Below are 17,377 nucleotides of genomic sequence, written 5' to 3' on the forward strand. Positions count from 1 at the left end.
AATGAATTAAGTTCGTATCCCGAGGTACCACTGCATTACTTCAGAAGGTAAGCACCACTTCTAGAACTCAAGCCCAGTTAACCAGTTTCCCTGAATCCATTCAGCCAATGTTAGTTTCAGAGCATGCTTACCCTTCCACATTACGTAATATCTCAAAGAACTTGTAACTTGCTCACACATCTGTTGGATACTGAAGCATCTACTATTCAAAACATCTTTTACACCTTCCCTCCTGCTCTTCCTGAGAAACATGGGTTTACCTCATTCTGTGCTGCATGAAGTGAAGCAATTATCTACAGGTTTACCAATGCGTCTTATAGAAAAAATGGACAGTGCCTATTAAATGAGGTACATAAAACTGAAAAACCTAATTCACCTGTGATTCGCGCACGCGTGCATGCATGCGTGTGCTGTGTGTGTTGTGTAACAAAATCTTCCCTCAAGGAGAATGGCCATGTGACACTGAGAAAAACAAATGGCCTGTTAACTAAAATTCACAATCATCCAACCTTATCACTTATTCACTCATTCTTGCAACTACACCACTGCAATCTACATACTGATTCATGTATTTCTCACATTCACTGCTAGTGCAATTAACCAACAGAATTTATTAATCATAATCATGTTACTACTACAAGTTTATAAATTAATTTCTTTCTTTTTCACTTTTTGTATGCACTAGCACTGATAATGAACTCAGTGTGCTAACATCTACAACAGCTAATATACTGCTGTTCATAAATGTAGTTAATAAAGAGCAAATCAAGCCAAAATACCCATAATATTTAGATACAAAGAATATAACTGTGTTTAACTACAATACCTCATCACCAAACACAATATCATTAATGCCCTACTAGTTATAACTTCACATTCATAATTTTTAGAACTGTCTAAAACATATCTGTAAGTAGAAATATATTAATCAAACTCTTTTAGTTTACAACTATAAATAATTGTAGAATAAAAGACAGCACTAAATTAAATAAATTATAAAGTTTATGGCAAACTTTGATATAAGAGATACTTGTAGAGAAATGACCAGCAATAATTTGCCTGGCTTCTTTTTAAAACGCAGTTAAGACTAATACCTTCATGAATGCTTACTGTCTATATTTGCTAAGTTTACTAACAATTCCTAGATCATATACAAAAATTAGAGCTGTATATACATGCAAAGGGCTTGGACATCCAACTGGCATGTGTGAGCGCATAAAATAGAAGTGAGTGGGGGCAAGTGATTATGACATGAAGTGATGTTGGAGTGTAAACAAGGGAACATTAGCCAGACTTGAGTCCTGGAGACAGGAAACAGTGCCTGGACTCAGGAGGGGTGGGGATATTTGCAGTTTCGAGAGGGATCTTAACAATAGTACTGGCATGCCTCTGGCAAGACAGTGGAGTGGTGAACGAGTTTCTTCTTTTTCGGGTTACCCTACCTTAGTGGGAGATGCCTGGTTAAAAAAATATCTATATATAATTCCACACCAACAAAATCTAATGACAATTTTGGAAACCTCATCATATCTGTTAATATCTAGAAATGTGAAACACATTAATATTTCATTAGGCTGGTAAACAAGTAAAAGCTAAATCAGCGATAATGTACTAATTGCAACCAACCTGAGTATGTGAAGATTCTTGTTTTGTGTTATTATAGTCAACCGTTTGTTCTGTTCGATCATTCAACCGCTGATCAATACTGTCTTCACCTCTTTGTTCCTGCGCATGTGCTTTCGCCTGATCATAACTATTATTTGATTCTGGATGATGGGGAGAAGAAGGAGGACTTTCTGAAGGTTGTGACCCTCCTTGTGGAACAGACGGAGCCGGCTCCTCCCGTCGTCGTCTTTTTGGATGGGGACTGGTTCTGTCATCACGAGAACTCCACGGATACGAATTTTTCTTGCCACATTCTTTCATGGGCGGTTCGTCAGGCACAGCAAGACCTTTTATCTGAAGTAACTCGGCAGCTTTGATAAGACGTGCTAAGTCATTTTGAGCAACACTTACAACACCAGCATACATATAACTTAATAATGCCTCCAATTCATCTGGCTTTACATCTTTTAAAACTATAACTGGATGCTTACACGGTGTATGCTCGAACATCTTCTCAAAGTATTCGCTACATGTTGACAATACAAGTTTGTGCACAGGATAGAATTTACCCTCACATGCTAAAGTCACATCAGTATACCTCTCCTGTTACAAAAAGATAGATGGTTTAATGAGTTACAATAGCAAATAAAATGTTATGTCATCATATTTCTAAAGTACATTATATTACAGATAACAAGGCTATTACATAATATGATATAAATACAAATGCTATTCCATTACATTCCCGATTTATTTTACAACTAATAAACTTATTACTGTACTTGCATACACAATGAAAGTAAATACTGTAGATTTACCTTTTCACGTAGAGTTGAAAGGATGTGGCAAAACGTAGCTTTATGGTTGTTCCATGACAATGACAGCATACCATCTGATGCCATCATGTTATAATGTTTGTACCTGTAATTATAAGAATAATTCAACAAAAAGTAAAAAAAAAAAAAAATGTATAAAATACATGTTTTACATACATTACATACAAGTGAAAGTGTATATACAAAATAAACTACAGTAGGTTAGGTTCCAGGCTATCGCCAGAAAGTAGAACGCCATTTTTTTCCATTTATAAATGCATATAAATGCCAGACAACAAGTTTACACCAACTTATATTAAGTTAGCAATAGAACTAGGCATTAAAAACACAATAAAAGGTAAGATACACACACAGAGTACACTTATTGCTTACCTTAAAATATTAATATTAATGTGCGAGAGGTGAGTGGCAGGGTGTTTATTGAATAAAGTAAAGTAAGAGGCTTACAACTCCTCTTTTTATCACAACTAAGCTTAGATGCCATCATCAGTGAGAGCTAACTAGCTAACAAAAGAGTAAACGAGAAAGAGAACGAGATATGGAGTTCAGACAATGTAAAAACACAAACTGAACAGGTAGTGGGCGATCACTTGGTCAGGCGAAGTAAATGAGTATTAATACGCGTCTACTTTTAGTTCATTCACTTACGTCTATAAGAGTTTGTAAAACTTTTAACTCAATATTTTATTATAATAATAATTACCTCACAATACAAATACTCTTACATTGTGTACAAGCTGTACAAGTTAGTACAGAATAAACAAACAGCAACACACCATTTTTAGAGTGAATGATGATGATATTATTATCATAATAAAAAAGAAGTGCTAAACCCACAAGGGTCATGAACTGCTATATATAGAGTGAAGGCATATAAAAGGAATATTTTTCTACAGTTATCCCCCAGTGTTTGACTAGAGAAAATGTAATTCTTCCAACACTCCTACAAAGCAGCTTTGTAAACAAATCTCATATTTATGTCAATTTTTATTCTGTGGGTTTATGTATCATGTTTATATACTGTGTAACATGTTTCTTATATAATTTTGAAGAAAATATCATAGATGGATTAATGAAAATGTCTATATTAACTTCTACTTACACTTAGGTCACACTACACATACATGTACAAGCTTATATATACACACCCCTCTGGGTTTTCTTCTATTTTCTTTCTAGTTCTTATTGTTTATTTCCCTTTATCTCCATGGGAAAGTGGAACAGAATTCTTCCTCCGTAAGCCATGTGTGTTGTAAGAGGCAACTAAAATGCCGGGAGCAAGGGGCTAGTAACCTCTCTTCCTGTATATATTACTAATGTAAAAGGAGAAACTTTCGTTTTCCTTTTGGGCCACCCCGCCTTGGTGGGATACAGCCGGTGTGTTGAAAGAAAGAAAGTCTATATTAACGTAAAATAAGACATTTAATGTGCCCAAGAGTGATTATTATTACGTAGTATTACTACGGCATCATGAGTAGAGACTCTTAGTGATTTTAATGTGTACCTGCATGCCAGCACAGTGTGTACATATATTTAGGTACAGGTACACAAGTATAATTATCCGAGTACATATAAAATACACAAAAACATTAAAACAATTGAAATTTTGGAAAGTTTCCAGACATAATAGATGTGCTCACGGAAAATGTAAACAAACCGGGTGGGTCACGCCGTACAGTGGACCCCCGCATAACGATCACCTCCGAATGCGACCAATTATGTAAGTGTATTTATGTAAGTGCGTTTGTACGTGTATGTTTCGGGGTCTGAAATGGACTAATCTAATTCACAATATTCCTTATGGGAACAAATTCGGTCAGTACTGGCACCTGAACATACTTCTGGAGTGAAAAAATATCGTTAACCGGGGGTCCACTGTATTTGAAAGATCACTCGTCATATAGCAAATTTTGATTATACGCAACTTGAAATGACCATATTAGTGGAACGCCACAAGGTGAAATGCCGTAAAGCTGGGCCCTACTGTATAATTAAGAGAATAAGTTAAAAAAGTTTCATATGTCATAAAGCAGAACAATATTACAACTTGCTTAACACCTGTTACTAAGGTTACAAGCTCAGTTGCTGTGGTATTCCTGATTATCATGTCTTTGCCAGATGTTGTAAAGATAATTTTGCATTAGCAAAAGGATTTCTTTTAGAGTATAGATTTCCAAGCTTTCTTACACATTGTAAAAGAATATTTTCAGCCTTGAACTGATGGAAGCAATTCTGTCTGAACCTTACTGATCTATTATCTGCCAAAACACATTATATGACATGTGCAACACCTGGGTATCTTTATTAACCCTTTCAGGGTTTCGGCCGTACTAGTACGGCTTACACACCAGGGTTTTTGACGTACTAGTACGCCTAAATTCTAGCACCCTCAAATCTAGCGAGAGAAAGCTGGTAGGCCTACATATGAAAGAATGGGTCTATGTGGTCAGTGTGCACAGCATAAAAAAAAAAATCCTGCACACACAGTGCGTAATGAGAAAAAAAAAAAGCTTTGACCGTGTTTTTGGATTAAAACAGCGACTTTCACTGTATTTTCGTATGGTATTCATTGTTGTATTCTAGTTTTCCTGGTTTCATTCTATAGAATGAAAGACATATTACAGAAATTGAGATGATTTTGACTGATTTTACAATGAAAAGTACCCTGAAATTGAGCTCAAAGTAGCAGAAATGTTCGATTTTTGCCAAAGTTCAAAAGTAAACAAATCATGCTAAGCGTCCAATACACGTCAACTGGTGAGTCTAATATTCTTTCACAAGTGCGCCGATATTATTTATACCATTTTTTACACTAATGCAGTAGTCTGCATAACAGTAAATCTTCTATTTTTTGTGAGAATAAAAATTCAAAGTGGAAAGCAAAAGAATGTAAGAGGGGCTAAAGCTCCCGCTTCACACACGGAGGGCCCGGGTTCGATTCCCGGCGGGTGGAAACATTCGACACGTTTCCTTACACCTGTTGTCCTGTTCACCTAGCAGCAAATAGGTACCTGAGTGTTAGTCAACTGGTGTGGGTCGCATCCTGGGGGACAAGATTAAGGACCCCAATGGAAATAAGTTAGACAGTCCTCGATGACGCACTGACTTTCTTGGGTTATCCTGGGTGGCTAACCCTCCGGGGTTAAAAATCCGAACGAAATCTTATCTTATCTTAACAGAGGAAATGTCATTTTAGTGCCAGGAATGTCTTTCTTGTTTCTGGACCCTATTTGGAAATTGGCATCTTTTGAAATTTGTGTGAAATTGGCAAAATTGCTAAATTCTGACCACTGTATTGGATAGTTGAAATCAGTAAATGGCTGGTTTCTTGCACTCATTCGATAGAAAAAATGGAGTTCTGGCGAAATATTCATGATTTTTGTCGACTAGTACAGTGGAATTGGCCGAAAATAGGGCTCAAAGTGGGCAAAATCGCCGATGCGTAAACATCGTCGAGACCACTAACTTCACGAGAGCATAATTCCGTAAGTTTTCCATCAAATTTTATACTTTTGGTGTCATTATGTTCGGGAAAAGATTCTCTATCTTTCCGTAAGAAAAAATCATTTTTTTTTTTTAATTTGGGCGACCCTGAGAACAAGTCTCTGAGAGGGCCTGTCGATCCTGAAAGGGTTAACCCTTTCAGGGTTGGTGCTGTACTAGTATGGCTTGCACACCAGGGTTATTGACGTACTAGTACGCATAAATTCTAGCGCCTTCAAATCTAGCAAGAGAAAGCTGGTAGGCCTACATATGAAAGAATGGTTCTACGTGGGCAGTGTGCACAGTATAAAAAAGAATCCTGCAGCACCCAGTGCATGAGAAAAAAAAAAAACTCCGACCATGTTTTTGCTTTAAAACAGCCACTTTGCACTGCATTTTCATATGCTATTTATGGTTGTATTCTAGTTTTCCTGGTCTCATTTTATAGAATGGAAGACATATTACACAAATTGAGATGATTTTGATTGGTTTCACAATGAAAAGCACCTTGAAACTGAGCTCAAATTAGCAGAAATGTTCGTTTTTTGCCAAAGTTCGAAAGTAAGCAAATCATGCCACGCGTCCAATACACGTCAACTGGTGAGTAATATTCTTTCACAAGTGTGCTGATATTATTTATACCATTTTTACACTAATGCAGTAGTCTGCATAACAGTAAATCTTCTATTTTTTTTTTGTGAGAATAAAGTGGAAAGCAAAAGAAATGTAAGGGAGGCCTGGGAACGTGACTAATGAACAGAAAAAATGTTATTTTAGTGCCAGGAATGTTTGTCTTGTTTATTCTGAACCCTATTTGGAAATTGGCATCTTTTGAAATTTGTGTGAAATTGACAAAATTCCCAATTTCTGACCACATTATTGGATAGTTCAAATTGGTAAATGAGTGATTTCTTGTACTCATTCGATAGAAAATGTGGAGTTCTAGCGAAATAGTTATAATTTTTGTTGACTGGTACATTGGAATTGGCCGAAAATAGGGCTCAAAGTGGGCGATATCACCGATGCATAAACATCGAGACCACTAACTTCGCAATAGTATAATTCCGTATGTTTTCCATCAAATTTCATACTTTTGGTGTCATTATGATCCTGGAGTTACCTGGAGTTTACCTGGAGAGAGTTCCGGGGGTCAACATCCCCGCAGCCCGGTCTGTGACCAGGCCTCCTGGTGGATCAGAGCCTAATTAACCAGGCTGTTACTGCTGGCTGCACGCAATCCAACATACGAGCCACAGCCCGGCTGGTCAGGTACTGATTTTAGGTGCTTGTCCAGTGCCAGCTTGAAGACTGTCAGGGGTCTATTGGTAATCCCCCTTATGTATGCTGGGAGGCAGTTGAACAGTCTCGGGCCCCTGACACTTATTGTATTGTCTCTTAACGTGCTAGTGACACCCCTGCTTTTCATTGGGGGGATGTTGCATCGTCTGCCAAGTCTTTTGCTTTCGGTGTGAGTGATTTTCATGTGCAAGTTCGATACTAGTCCCTCTAGGATTTTCCAGGTGTATATAATCATCTATCTCTCCCGCCTGCGTTCCAGGGAATACAGGTTCAGGAACTTCAAGCGCTCCCAGTAATTGAGGTGTTTTATCTCCATTATGCGTGCCGTGAAGGTTCTCTGTACATTTTCTAGGTCAGCAATTACACCTGCCTTGAAAGGTGCTGTTAGTGTGCAGCAATATTCCAGCCTAGATAGAACAAGCGACCTGAAGAGTGTCATCATGGGCTTGGCATCCCTAGTTTTGAAGGTTCTCAATATCCATCCTGTCATTTTTCTAGCAGCTGCGACTGATACAATGTTATGGTCCTTGAAGGTGAGATCCTCCGGCATGATCACTCCCAGGTCTTTCACGGTGGTTTTTCCCTCTATTTTGTGGCCAGAATTTGTTTTGTACTCTGATGAAGTTTTAATTTCCCCATGTTTACCATATCGGAGTAACTGAAATTTCTCATCATTGAACTTCATATTGTTTTCTGCTGCCCATTGAAAGATTTGGTTGATGTCCGCCTGGAGCCTTGCAGTGTCTGCAATGGAGGACACTGTCATGCAGATTCGGGTGTCATCTGCAAAGGAAGACACGGTGGTGTGGCTGACATCCTTGTCTATGTCAGATATGAGGATGAGAAACAAGATGGGAGCGAGTACTGTGACTTGTGGAACAGAGCTTTTCACCGTAGCCGCCTTGGACTTTACTCTGTCGACTACTACTCTTTGTGTTCTGTTTGTGAGGAAATTATAGATCCATCTACCAACTTTTCCTGTTATTCCTTTAGCACGCATTTTGTGGGCTATTACGCCATGGTCACACTTGTCGAAGGCTTCTGCAGTCTATATATATTACATCTGCATTCTTTTTGTCTTCTAATGCATCTAGGACCTTGTCGTAGTGATCCAATAGTTGAGACAGGAGCGACCTGCTCTAAACCCATGTTGCCCTGGGTTGTGTAACTGATGGGTTTCTAGATGGGTGGCGATCTTGCTTCTTAGGGAAAAGATTCTCTATCATTTCATAAGAATTTTTTTTTCTTTTTCGGAAAATTTCTGACCCTGAGAACAAGTTTAGGAGATGGCCTGCCGACCCTGAAAGGGTTAATGAAGTCATTTTGACAACTAGTGGCTTTTTTCAAAACAATGCAGAGCTTGTATACTGAAAGCAATGGAAGAGGTAGACAGGTAATTTTGAGGTATTCAGTATGTTTCATCAACCGGTAACAATATTAATTTAATACAGAGCTTACAATGCTTATGTTATGATGCTATATGTACTTGTCTGACAAAGCAGCATCACAGAATCTTGGTACAGAGGGTATCTTCTACAAGCTATTTGCAAACTTCAGCTCTAACTCTTAGGCATGACCTACTTCCACTAGTGGGTTCTGCCAACTAGTGAAGATACCTTCAACTGCTGCACATCATCTGCCTCTAGCATGTAAGCATCCATCTTCCTGCCTATGCTTTAGATTCAAAACATCAAGGCTTAAGTAGTAAATACATTCTACAGGGCTAAGGGAATGATCACCTCATCTTGTACTGTCTGCAGTTAATAAACTGCACTGAAATGATAAAGCTACTGACTGGCAATTCTTCATTACCAAGAAACCTAGATGTTTCAAGTGTTTATCAACTTGTTAGTATTGTATACCATTAATTTTATAAGATTTTTGTACACAACTGCAATATATTAGGAATATGCTAGGATTTATCTAACAGCAATAAATACAATAGATACCTCCAAAGATGTAATAGCTCAAACAAGTCTTTATTTAGGCTTTCTGTATATAACAAATTTTTATTTTACAGTAAACTTGAAGGTACAAATGTGAGACATAAAAAAATAGAGGTAATAGCAGGCAACTGCTTTGGCAGATTTTGGCCATTAATTATAATCCGAATTGTACACTTGTTAGTTTTAATGTTAAAATGCTATTTTTTGTGTAAATGGTAAAAAAAAAAATCTAACCTATGGAAATCAACCTAACTAAACCTACAATGACTTAACCTAACCATTTATCAGTTGATATGCATCTTAGTTTACATTTGGCCAGGTGACTAACACAACTAAATATTAAGTGTTGATTGGCCCAGACATGAGAAGCAACCAAATTTAATGAACAATACTATTTATGCTAATACTGTATCTCCAAAAACAACAATTTGCAAAAGAAATACTTATTTCATGGTGTTTATACCTTGCATGCATTGTAAACTGTAAATCAATGCCCGAAATTTGCAGGAGTAGTAGTCATAAACTATTACTAGATTAAATTATGTAGATTTGACCTAAGATAACCTAATTAAATCAGGCTAATTTTTATTTGGGTGCCTGATACCCATATATGCAAATACCCTCAAACGTATGTGGGGGCTTCTCAAAGGTGTAAAAAAGAATATGCCCACAAAAGTCACTTTGTCTGACTTTAATGGGTTATCCTAGGTTATGTATACATATGTTGCTATGTGTGATAATCTATATAACTGTGTTTGTGTATACCATTATTATGCACCTCTGGCGATGCCCAGCGGTGCATAATAATGGCTATATTTTGCGAGATGCCCACAAAGGCTCGGGAGATACCTACACAAGCCCGATATGACCAAAATGTCATGAAATACCCACAAGAGGTGCACGAGACTCCTAAAGTGAGGAAAATACCCATAAATGTATAGATAATGATGGAAAAGGGTGGAAAATGACCATATATGTGCGACAATGCCCACAAAGGTGTGGTAAGTGCCCACAAAGGTGGAAGGGGGAAGGGCCAAGCGGCGCGGCGGCCCAGCTGCGTCGCGTCGCCCACGTCACACAAGGGACCAAGACACTCATCTTCACCTAACATTACCACTGCCCCACGCCCTTCACTCACTTGCCACGCCCCCATACCCCACGCAACACTCTGCACCGTGTCACTGCAACAACAACTAATACCAAATATAGCTGAGTTTGAACATTTCCAGGAGGTAAACAAAACATGGTGAGGTGAAAGATCGCCATAAAGAGACGCTAACACCATCTCACTCACTCTATCACCAGCCTCGCATCCCCACCTCACTTATCACTTGCTCGACACTTTCCTCTCATTCAAGGATGTTTTATATTAAGACTAAAGTACGAAGAACGAGAGATAATGAAGAAATCTCACCAAGACAGTGGAGAGATAACAGCCGCCTTCTGGTGTCGGCGTCGCCTGGGTGAGCGGCGGCGCCTCGCTGCCAGATGCTTCATCTGGTTACCACACTCAACACTCTCATAACAAATACTATTTTATACACATGAAATACTAACATCTCTCCCATATTATCGCCCAATAATAAGCCATACCATATTGTAGTAACTATGCAAGTGATTGGGAATTTCACTTGCCATGAAATACAAGGATAAAAAAAACCAAGCAGCAATAGTTATCCTGCCATAGAGGGATGATGGGCAAGCGTTGTTTGTCAACGACGCTTACAACTTTCCCATATTATAATATGTTATTTCTATGCTAAATCATGTCATTGTCAAAACCAAGCATTATATTTAGTATTAATGTCTTTGACAGGAGTAACCATGGCAACCAGTTAACACAACTATGAGAAAATGGGTTACGAAAAGAGGACAAAGAAAATGTTTCCCACAGACATGGCTCAATATTTTCAACATTTATATCCTTCAAGTTTATTTATTCCAGTTTTCCTTTATATCTACAAAGATATGAGCAATAATTTTCTTAACAAGAGTAAATATATACATGAAGGTTTTGTTTAAATCAAGGCGCATTTACTGGTTTACCATAGCAAGATCTTGACCAATCAATTTATATTAGAAATATTTGCACTATTACATTATTATTATTATTATTATTATTATTATTATTATTATTATTATTATTATTATTATTATTATTATTACTATTATTATTATTATTATTATTATATAACTACCGCCTAGACACTAACAATAAGGATACCGGATATGTACAGTACTTCTTATTGTGTATATTCCCTGAGTTGTCATATTGATCAGTGTAGCAGCACACGGCGGATGTACTCAATTTCTGGCACTAAGCAAAAAAAGTAGTACACTAGTATATAGACAAGACAGAGGACATTAGAGTCCACACCAGAGAGTTCTGCCAAGGACAATCTACTTCTGTCTGGTTCATATAGTGTTTATATGTTTGAGGTAAGGATAGTAAAGCAGAAGGCTACCTTCCCATCCTCCACTCCCTCCTACCACTGCCGGCAAGAAAATAAAGAGGGGAAATATAATATACCACATCGAAAAAAATGACAATGACTATATAGGAGATAGAAATGAAAGAAAGGCATGGCTACAAACTGCCCGTATTTTTTACTGCTGTTCTTATCTCAACTACCACTGGACCACAAAGACAATAGACTAAACCTGAGAAAAAAAATAAACACTCAAAATATTCAAGCCTGTGCCATGTAAATAAACTATTATACAATTTTCTTTTGTCATTTAGGAGATATTAACTTCATTTTTCTAATCCCCACGAAAAAATTTTAAACTTGAGATGCCAAACCAAAGATTCTCTTCGAATCGTTTGTTCTGTCTAGGCTGGAATATTGTTGCATACTAACGGCACCTTTTCAAAGCAGGGAAATTACAGATCTGGAGAATGTACAGAGAACTTTCATGGCGCGTATAAGTGCGATAAAGCACCTAAATTACTGGGAACAGTTGAAGTCCCTTGATTTGCACTCCCTGGAACGCAGGCGAGAAAGATAGGTTCGTACGTCGGTTTGCGTGCGGCCAACAGCATCAGCCTGGTTGATCAGGACCTGATCCACCACGAGGCCTGGTCACAGACCGGGTCGCTGGGGCGTTGGACCACGAAACCCTCTCCAGGTATACTCCAGGTATACTCCAGGTATACTCTAGGTATACTCCAGGTATACTCCAGGTATACTCTAGGTATACTCCAGGTATACTCCAGGTATACTCTAGGTATACTCCAGGTATACTCTAGGTATACTCCAGGTATACTCCAGGTATACTCTAGGTATACTCCAGGTATACTCCAGGTATACTCTAGGTATACTCTAGGTATACTCCAGATATACTCCAGGTATACTCTAGGTATACTCCAGGTATACTCCAAGTATACTCTAGGTATACTCCAGGTATACTCCAGGTATACTCCAGGTATACTCTAGGTATACTCCAGGTATACTCCAGGTATACTCTAGGTATACTCCAGGTATACTCCAGGTATACTCTAGGTATACTCCAGGTATACTCCAGGTATACTCTAGGTATACTCCAGGTATACTCCAGGTATACTCCAGGTATACTCTAGGTATACTCCAGGTATACTCCAGGTATACTCTAGGTATACTCCAGGTATACTCTAGGTATACTCCAGGTATACTCTAGGTATACTCCAGGTATACTCCAGGTATACTCTAGGTATACTCCAGGTATACTCCAGGTATACTCCAGGTATACTCCAGGTATACTCCAGGTATACTCCAGGTATACTCTAGGTATACTCCAGGTATACTCTAGGTATACTCCAGGTATACTCCAGGTATACTCTAGGTATACTCCAGGTATACTCCAGGTATACTCTAGGTATACTCCAGGTATACTCTAAGTATACTCCAGGTATACTCTAGGTATACTCCAGGTATACTCTAAGTATACTCCAGGTATACTCTAGGTATACTCCAGGTATACTCTAAGTATACTCCAGGTATACTCCAGGTATACTCCAGGTATACTCTAGGTATACTCCAGGTATACTCCAGGTATACTCTAGGTATACTCCAGGTATACTCCAGGTATACTCTAGGTATACTCCAGGTATACTCCAGGTATACTCTAGGTATACTCCAGGTATACTCCAGGTATACTCCACGTATACTCTAGGTATACTCCAGGTATACTCCAGGTATACCCCAGGTATACCCCAGGTATACTCCAGGTATACTCTAGGTATACTCCAGGTATACTCTAAGTATACTCCAGGTATACTCTAGGTATACCCCAGGTATACTCCAGGTATACTCCAGGTATACTCTAAGTATACTCCAGGTATACTCCAGGTATACTCCAGGTATACTCTAAGTATACTCCAGGTATACTCCAGGTATACTCTAGGTATACTCCAGGTATACTCCAGGTATACTCTAGGTATACTCCAGGTATACTCTAGGTATACTCCAGGTATACTCCAGGTATACTCCAGGTATACTCTAGGTATACTCCAGGTATACTCCAGGTATACTCTAGGTGTACTCCAGGTATACTCTAGGTATACTCCAGGTATACTCTAGGTATACTCCAGGTATACTCCAGGTATACTCCAGGTATACTCTAGGTATACTCCAGGTATACTCTAGGTATACTCCAGGTATACTCCAGGTATACTCTAGGTATACTCTAGGTATACTCCAGGTATACTCTAGGTATACTCCAGGTATACTCTAGGTATACTCCAGGTATACTCTAGGTATACTCCAGGTATACTCCAGGTATACTCTAGGTATACTCCAGGTATACTCTAGGTATACTCCAGGTATACTCCAGGTATACTCCAGGTATACTCTAGGTATACTCCAGGTATACTCCAGGTATACTCCAGGTATACTCTAGGTATACTCCAGGTATACTCCAGGTATACTCTAGGTATACTCCAGGTATACTCCAGGTATACTCCAGGTATACTCCAGGTATACTCCAGGTATACTCCAGGTATACTCCAGGTATACTCTAGGTATACTCCAGGTATACTCCAGGTATACTCCAGGTATACTCTAGGTATACTCCAGGTATACTCCAGGTATACTCCAGGTATACTCTAGGTATACTCCAGGTATACTCCAGGTATACTCCAGGAACATATTCTTAATATTTTACAATGTTATGGTCTACTATTTGTTCTTTCATAGTACAATAGCTAATGTTAATTTTATTCGGATTAGTTTATTGGTTCTCATGTTGTTATTGACCAGGGAATCTTCTCTCCGACCCTTGGAGTTAGTGCAAAATGAAGCCCTCAGCCCTGGTTGATCAAGGCCCCGATCAATTAGGCTGCTACTGTTGGCTGCACGTAAACCAACTTACGAACCACAGCCTGCTGGTCACGTACTGACTTAATAGGTGCCTATCCAGCTCATTCTTGAAGACACCATCAGGGTTGTGTAGATAATCCCCCTTATGTATGCTGGGAGGCAGTTGAACAGTCTTGTGCCCCTGACACTTCATGTGTTGTCTCTTAACGTACTCGTGGCGCCCCAACTTGTCATGGGGGAGGGGGGGGGATGTTGCACCTCCTGCCGAGTCTTTTACTTTCATAGGAAGTGACTTCCTTCAGTGTGAACACATGCTTACACACATATATGTACATATGTATATATATATATATATATATATATATATATATATATATATATATATATATATATATATATATATATATATATATATATATATATATATATTATTCGGCGGTATTCTCCCGGCCCGGGTCTTTTCTAAGTAGTGGTGACCCGGCCTTGGCTCCCTATCGGGGGAGTATCTCGAGACGTAAGTCTCCCATGGGAGGAGGCACAAGTACCCCCTCATCTTTGAGACCAACTGTCCCCAGTCCTAGCCACATTCCCCACCCTCACGGGGCTCGTAGGGAGAAGCTAGGCCTCTGGTCTGCCATCTGCCCCGCCTCAAAGGGGCTCGTGGGGATGGCAGTCTTATGAGCTGCAGGTAGTAACAAGTTCAGGCCTCTACATATATATATATATATATATATATATATATATATATATATATATATATATATATATATATATATATATATATATATATATATATATATATATATGTCGTGCCGAATATGTAAAACTGACCAATTAGCAAGAACTCATTTAAAATTAAGTCCTTTCTAAAATTTTCTCTTATACGTTTAAAGATATACTTTTTTTCATTAATGTTAATGTAAAAAATTTTTAATTTTGCACCAAAAGAATCTTAGAAAACTTACCTAACCTTATTATAACAAGCGTACTTTATTTTAGCCTTACCCAACTAAATATATTTTAGATTTGTTTACAGTAATTTAATACTAAACAAACACAGTGAAATATATTTTTTTCGTTAGGTTCAGAATGATTTTGGCGAAATTATTGCATACACAAAATTTCACTTGTCCTATATGGCAAGATGAACGTTGCTATTTAAGCCAAGATCGCAAGTTCTGCCTATTCGGCACGATATATATATATATATATATATATATATATATATATATATATATATATATATATATATATATATATATACACACACACACAAACACTGATCTCTGGCTGAAGGAGACTCGAACCTACGAACCATGGAACAAGGTACGCAGTGCTTTACCAATCTACCCACACTGGACCAATACCGTGGAGTCCAGCTTGCGCTAGACTTTGATCCAAGGCAGCCAGCTTTCAGGGAGAAGGCTTACAGCTTTTCATCTCATCCCCTGCATGCATCAGCCTTACTAGAGATATTAGCAATGCAAGGAATTGGGAAGACCAGGCGAAATATATACAAACACTGATCTCTGGCTGAAGGAGACTCGAACCTACGAACCTTGGAACAAGGTACGCAGTGCTTTACCAATCTACCCACACTGGACCAATATCTTGGAGTCCAGCTTGCGCTAGACTTTGATCCGAGGCAGCCCGGTCTATCATTTCCAGTTCACAGCCTACTGGCCTTCACATTTCATTCTTTTTTAGGACGTTGTATATCATGCTCTTGGTGGCATATTGCAGCATATGATCGAGTTATAAGACCTGCTAAGGAGTGGGAAGACATTTTACAATTCTGAGATCCCATGACTGCATCAAAATTATTTATCACCAATTGCACTAAGCCATCATCAGCTTAGGAAACTGTCAACTCAGAATTTTTGACTGCTGTTGTAGCTAAAGATTTTGTTTTTGGAACACAATAGCTCATCGCATGTTCAAATCGCTTCAAAATCACTCATAGTTGTAACCGGTTCTTTGGATTTCAGTAGAAAGACACCCAACCTTATCTTCAGTGGAGCTGGATAATTAACTAATGATGAAAACATCTTGTTGCCTATCAGATTAGCAGGTAGAGCTTCATCTAGTTTTGGTGACAAGTGGGCAAGGAAATAAAGGACAGCTCTGTAAACGTATTGTTATTGTTATTGTAATAGCACGATTATAATCGTGTCATTACGATTTCATAAGTCAAAATGGCAGATTTGAAGGGACTTGAGCTAGAGCACGCCACAGCCACGCTAGTGTGGGATTCGTCTGTGAAAACCTGCATTTGTTGTCACAGTGGTGGCTCATGCTAACCTCCCTATGGTGTATAGAAATGTATCTAGTTGAATGAATCTTATTAGAACCAGTTGCCTGAGTGGTTAACACACTGGCCTGTAAATTTTAGGACTCACTTGCCATGGGTTCAAACCTCACCCGATCTGTGATTTATTAGCAATATCAGTGTTATCATCATCCGGATCTGGAGTTATGCTTAACACAACAATACAAATGGGTATCGCATCAGGTAATTGGAAAATGGCAAGTGTCATATCCATTTACAAAGCAAGAGATGTGTCCTTATCTTCAAATTATAGACCAGTCAGCCTACTCTTAATTGTGGGAAAGTTCATGCAATTTGAAGCCACCTCAAAATATATAATTTGATCAATAACTCTCAGAATGGTTTTACCGAGGGTCGTTCTAGCCTTAGGAATTTACTAACTTCTTTTCATTAAGGTATTAGATGTGGTAGATCAAGATAAAGAACAAAATATTATGCATTTTGGATTAAATAAGGCTTTTGATAAAATTCCACACAGAAGACTGATTAAGACAGTAGCAGCACATGGTATAAGGAGAAATCATCTCTTGGGTTGAGACATGGCTGACCGATAGGCAACTGGAGTCTGCATTAATGGAGATC

General features: G+C 38.5%; 1 protein-coding gene across 29 annotated transcripts in view; it reads right to left on the reverse strand.

Annotated features, from left to right (window-relative positions):
* The window catches only part of LOC128685738 (zinc finger and BTB domain-containing protein 7A), a 653,624-nt gene extending 642,941 nt beyond the window's left edge, over positions 1 to 10,683 (reverse strand). For 28 of the 29 annotated variants that reach the window (XM_070087957.1, XM_070087972.1, XM_070087971.1 and 25 more), the window contains exons 1-3: positions 10,584 to 10,683; positions 2,424 to 2,526; positions 1,627 to 2,208 (exon numbers count right to left, since the gene is read on the reverse strand). In XM_070087957.1, coding sequence (XP_069944058.1) covers positions 1,627 to 2,208; positions 2,424 to 2,526; positions 10,584 to 10,666 — 768 coding nt within the window. In that variant the 5' untranslated portion in view covers positions 10,667 to 10,683. The other variant, XM_053772332.2, reaches the window with a different exon arrangement.
* Between the last annotated feature and the right edge of the window lie 6,694 nt (positions 10,684 to 17,377).

Source organism: Cherax quadricarinatus, chromosome 23, assembly GCF_038502225.1.
Source record: "Cherax quadricarinatus isolate ZL_2023a chromosome 23, ASM3850222v1, whole genome shotgun sequence".
NCBI lineage: Eukaryota > Metazoa > Arthropoda > Malacostraca > Decapoda > Parastacidae > Cherax > Cherax quadricarinatus.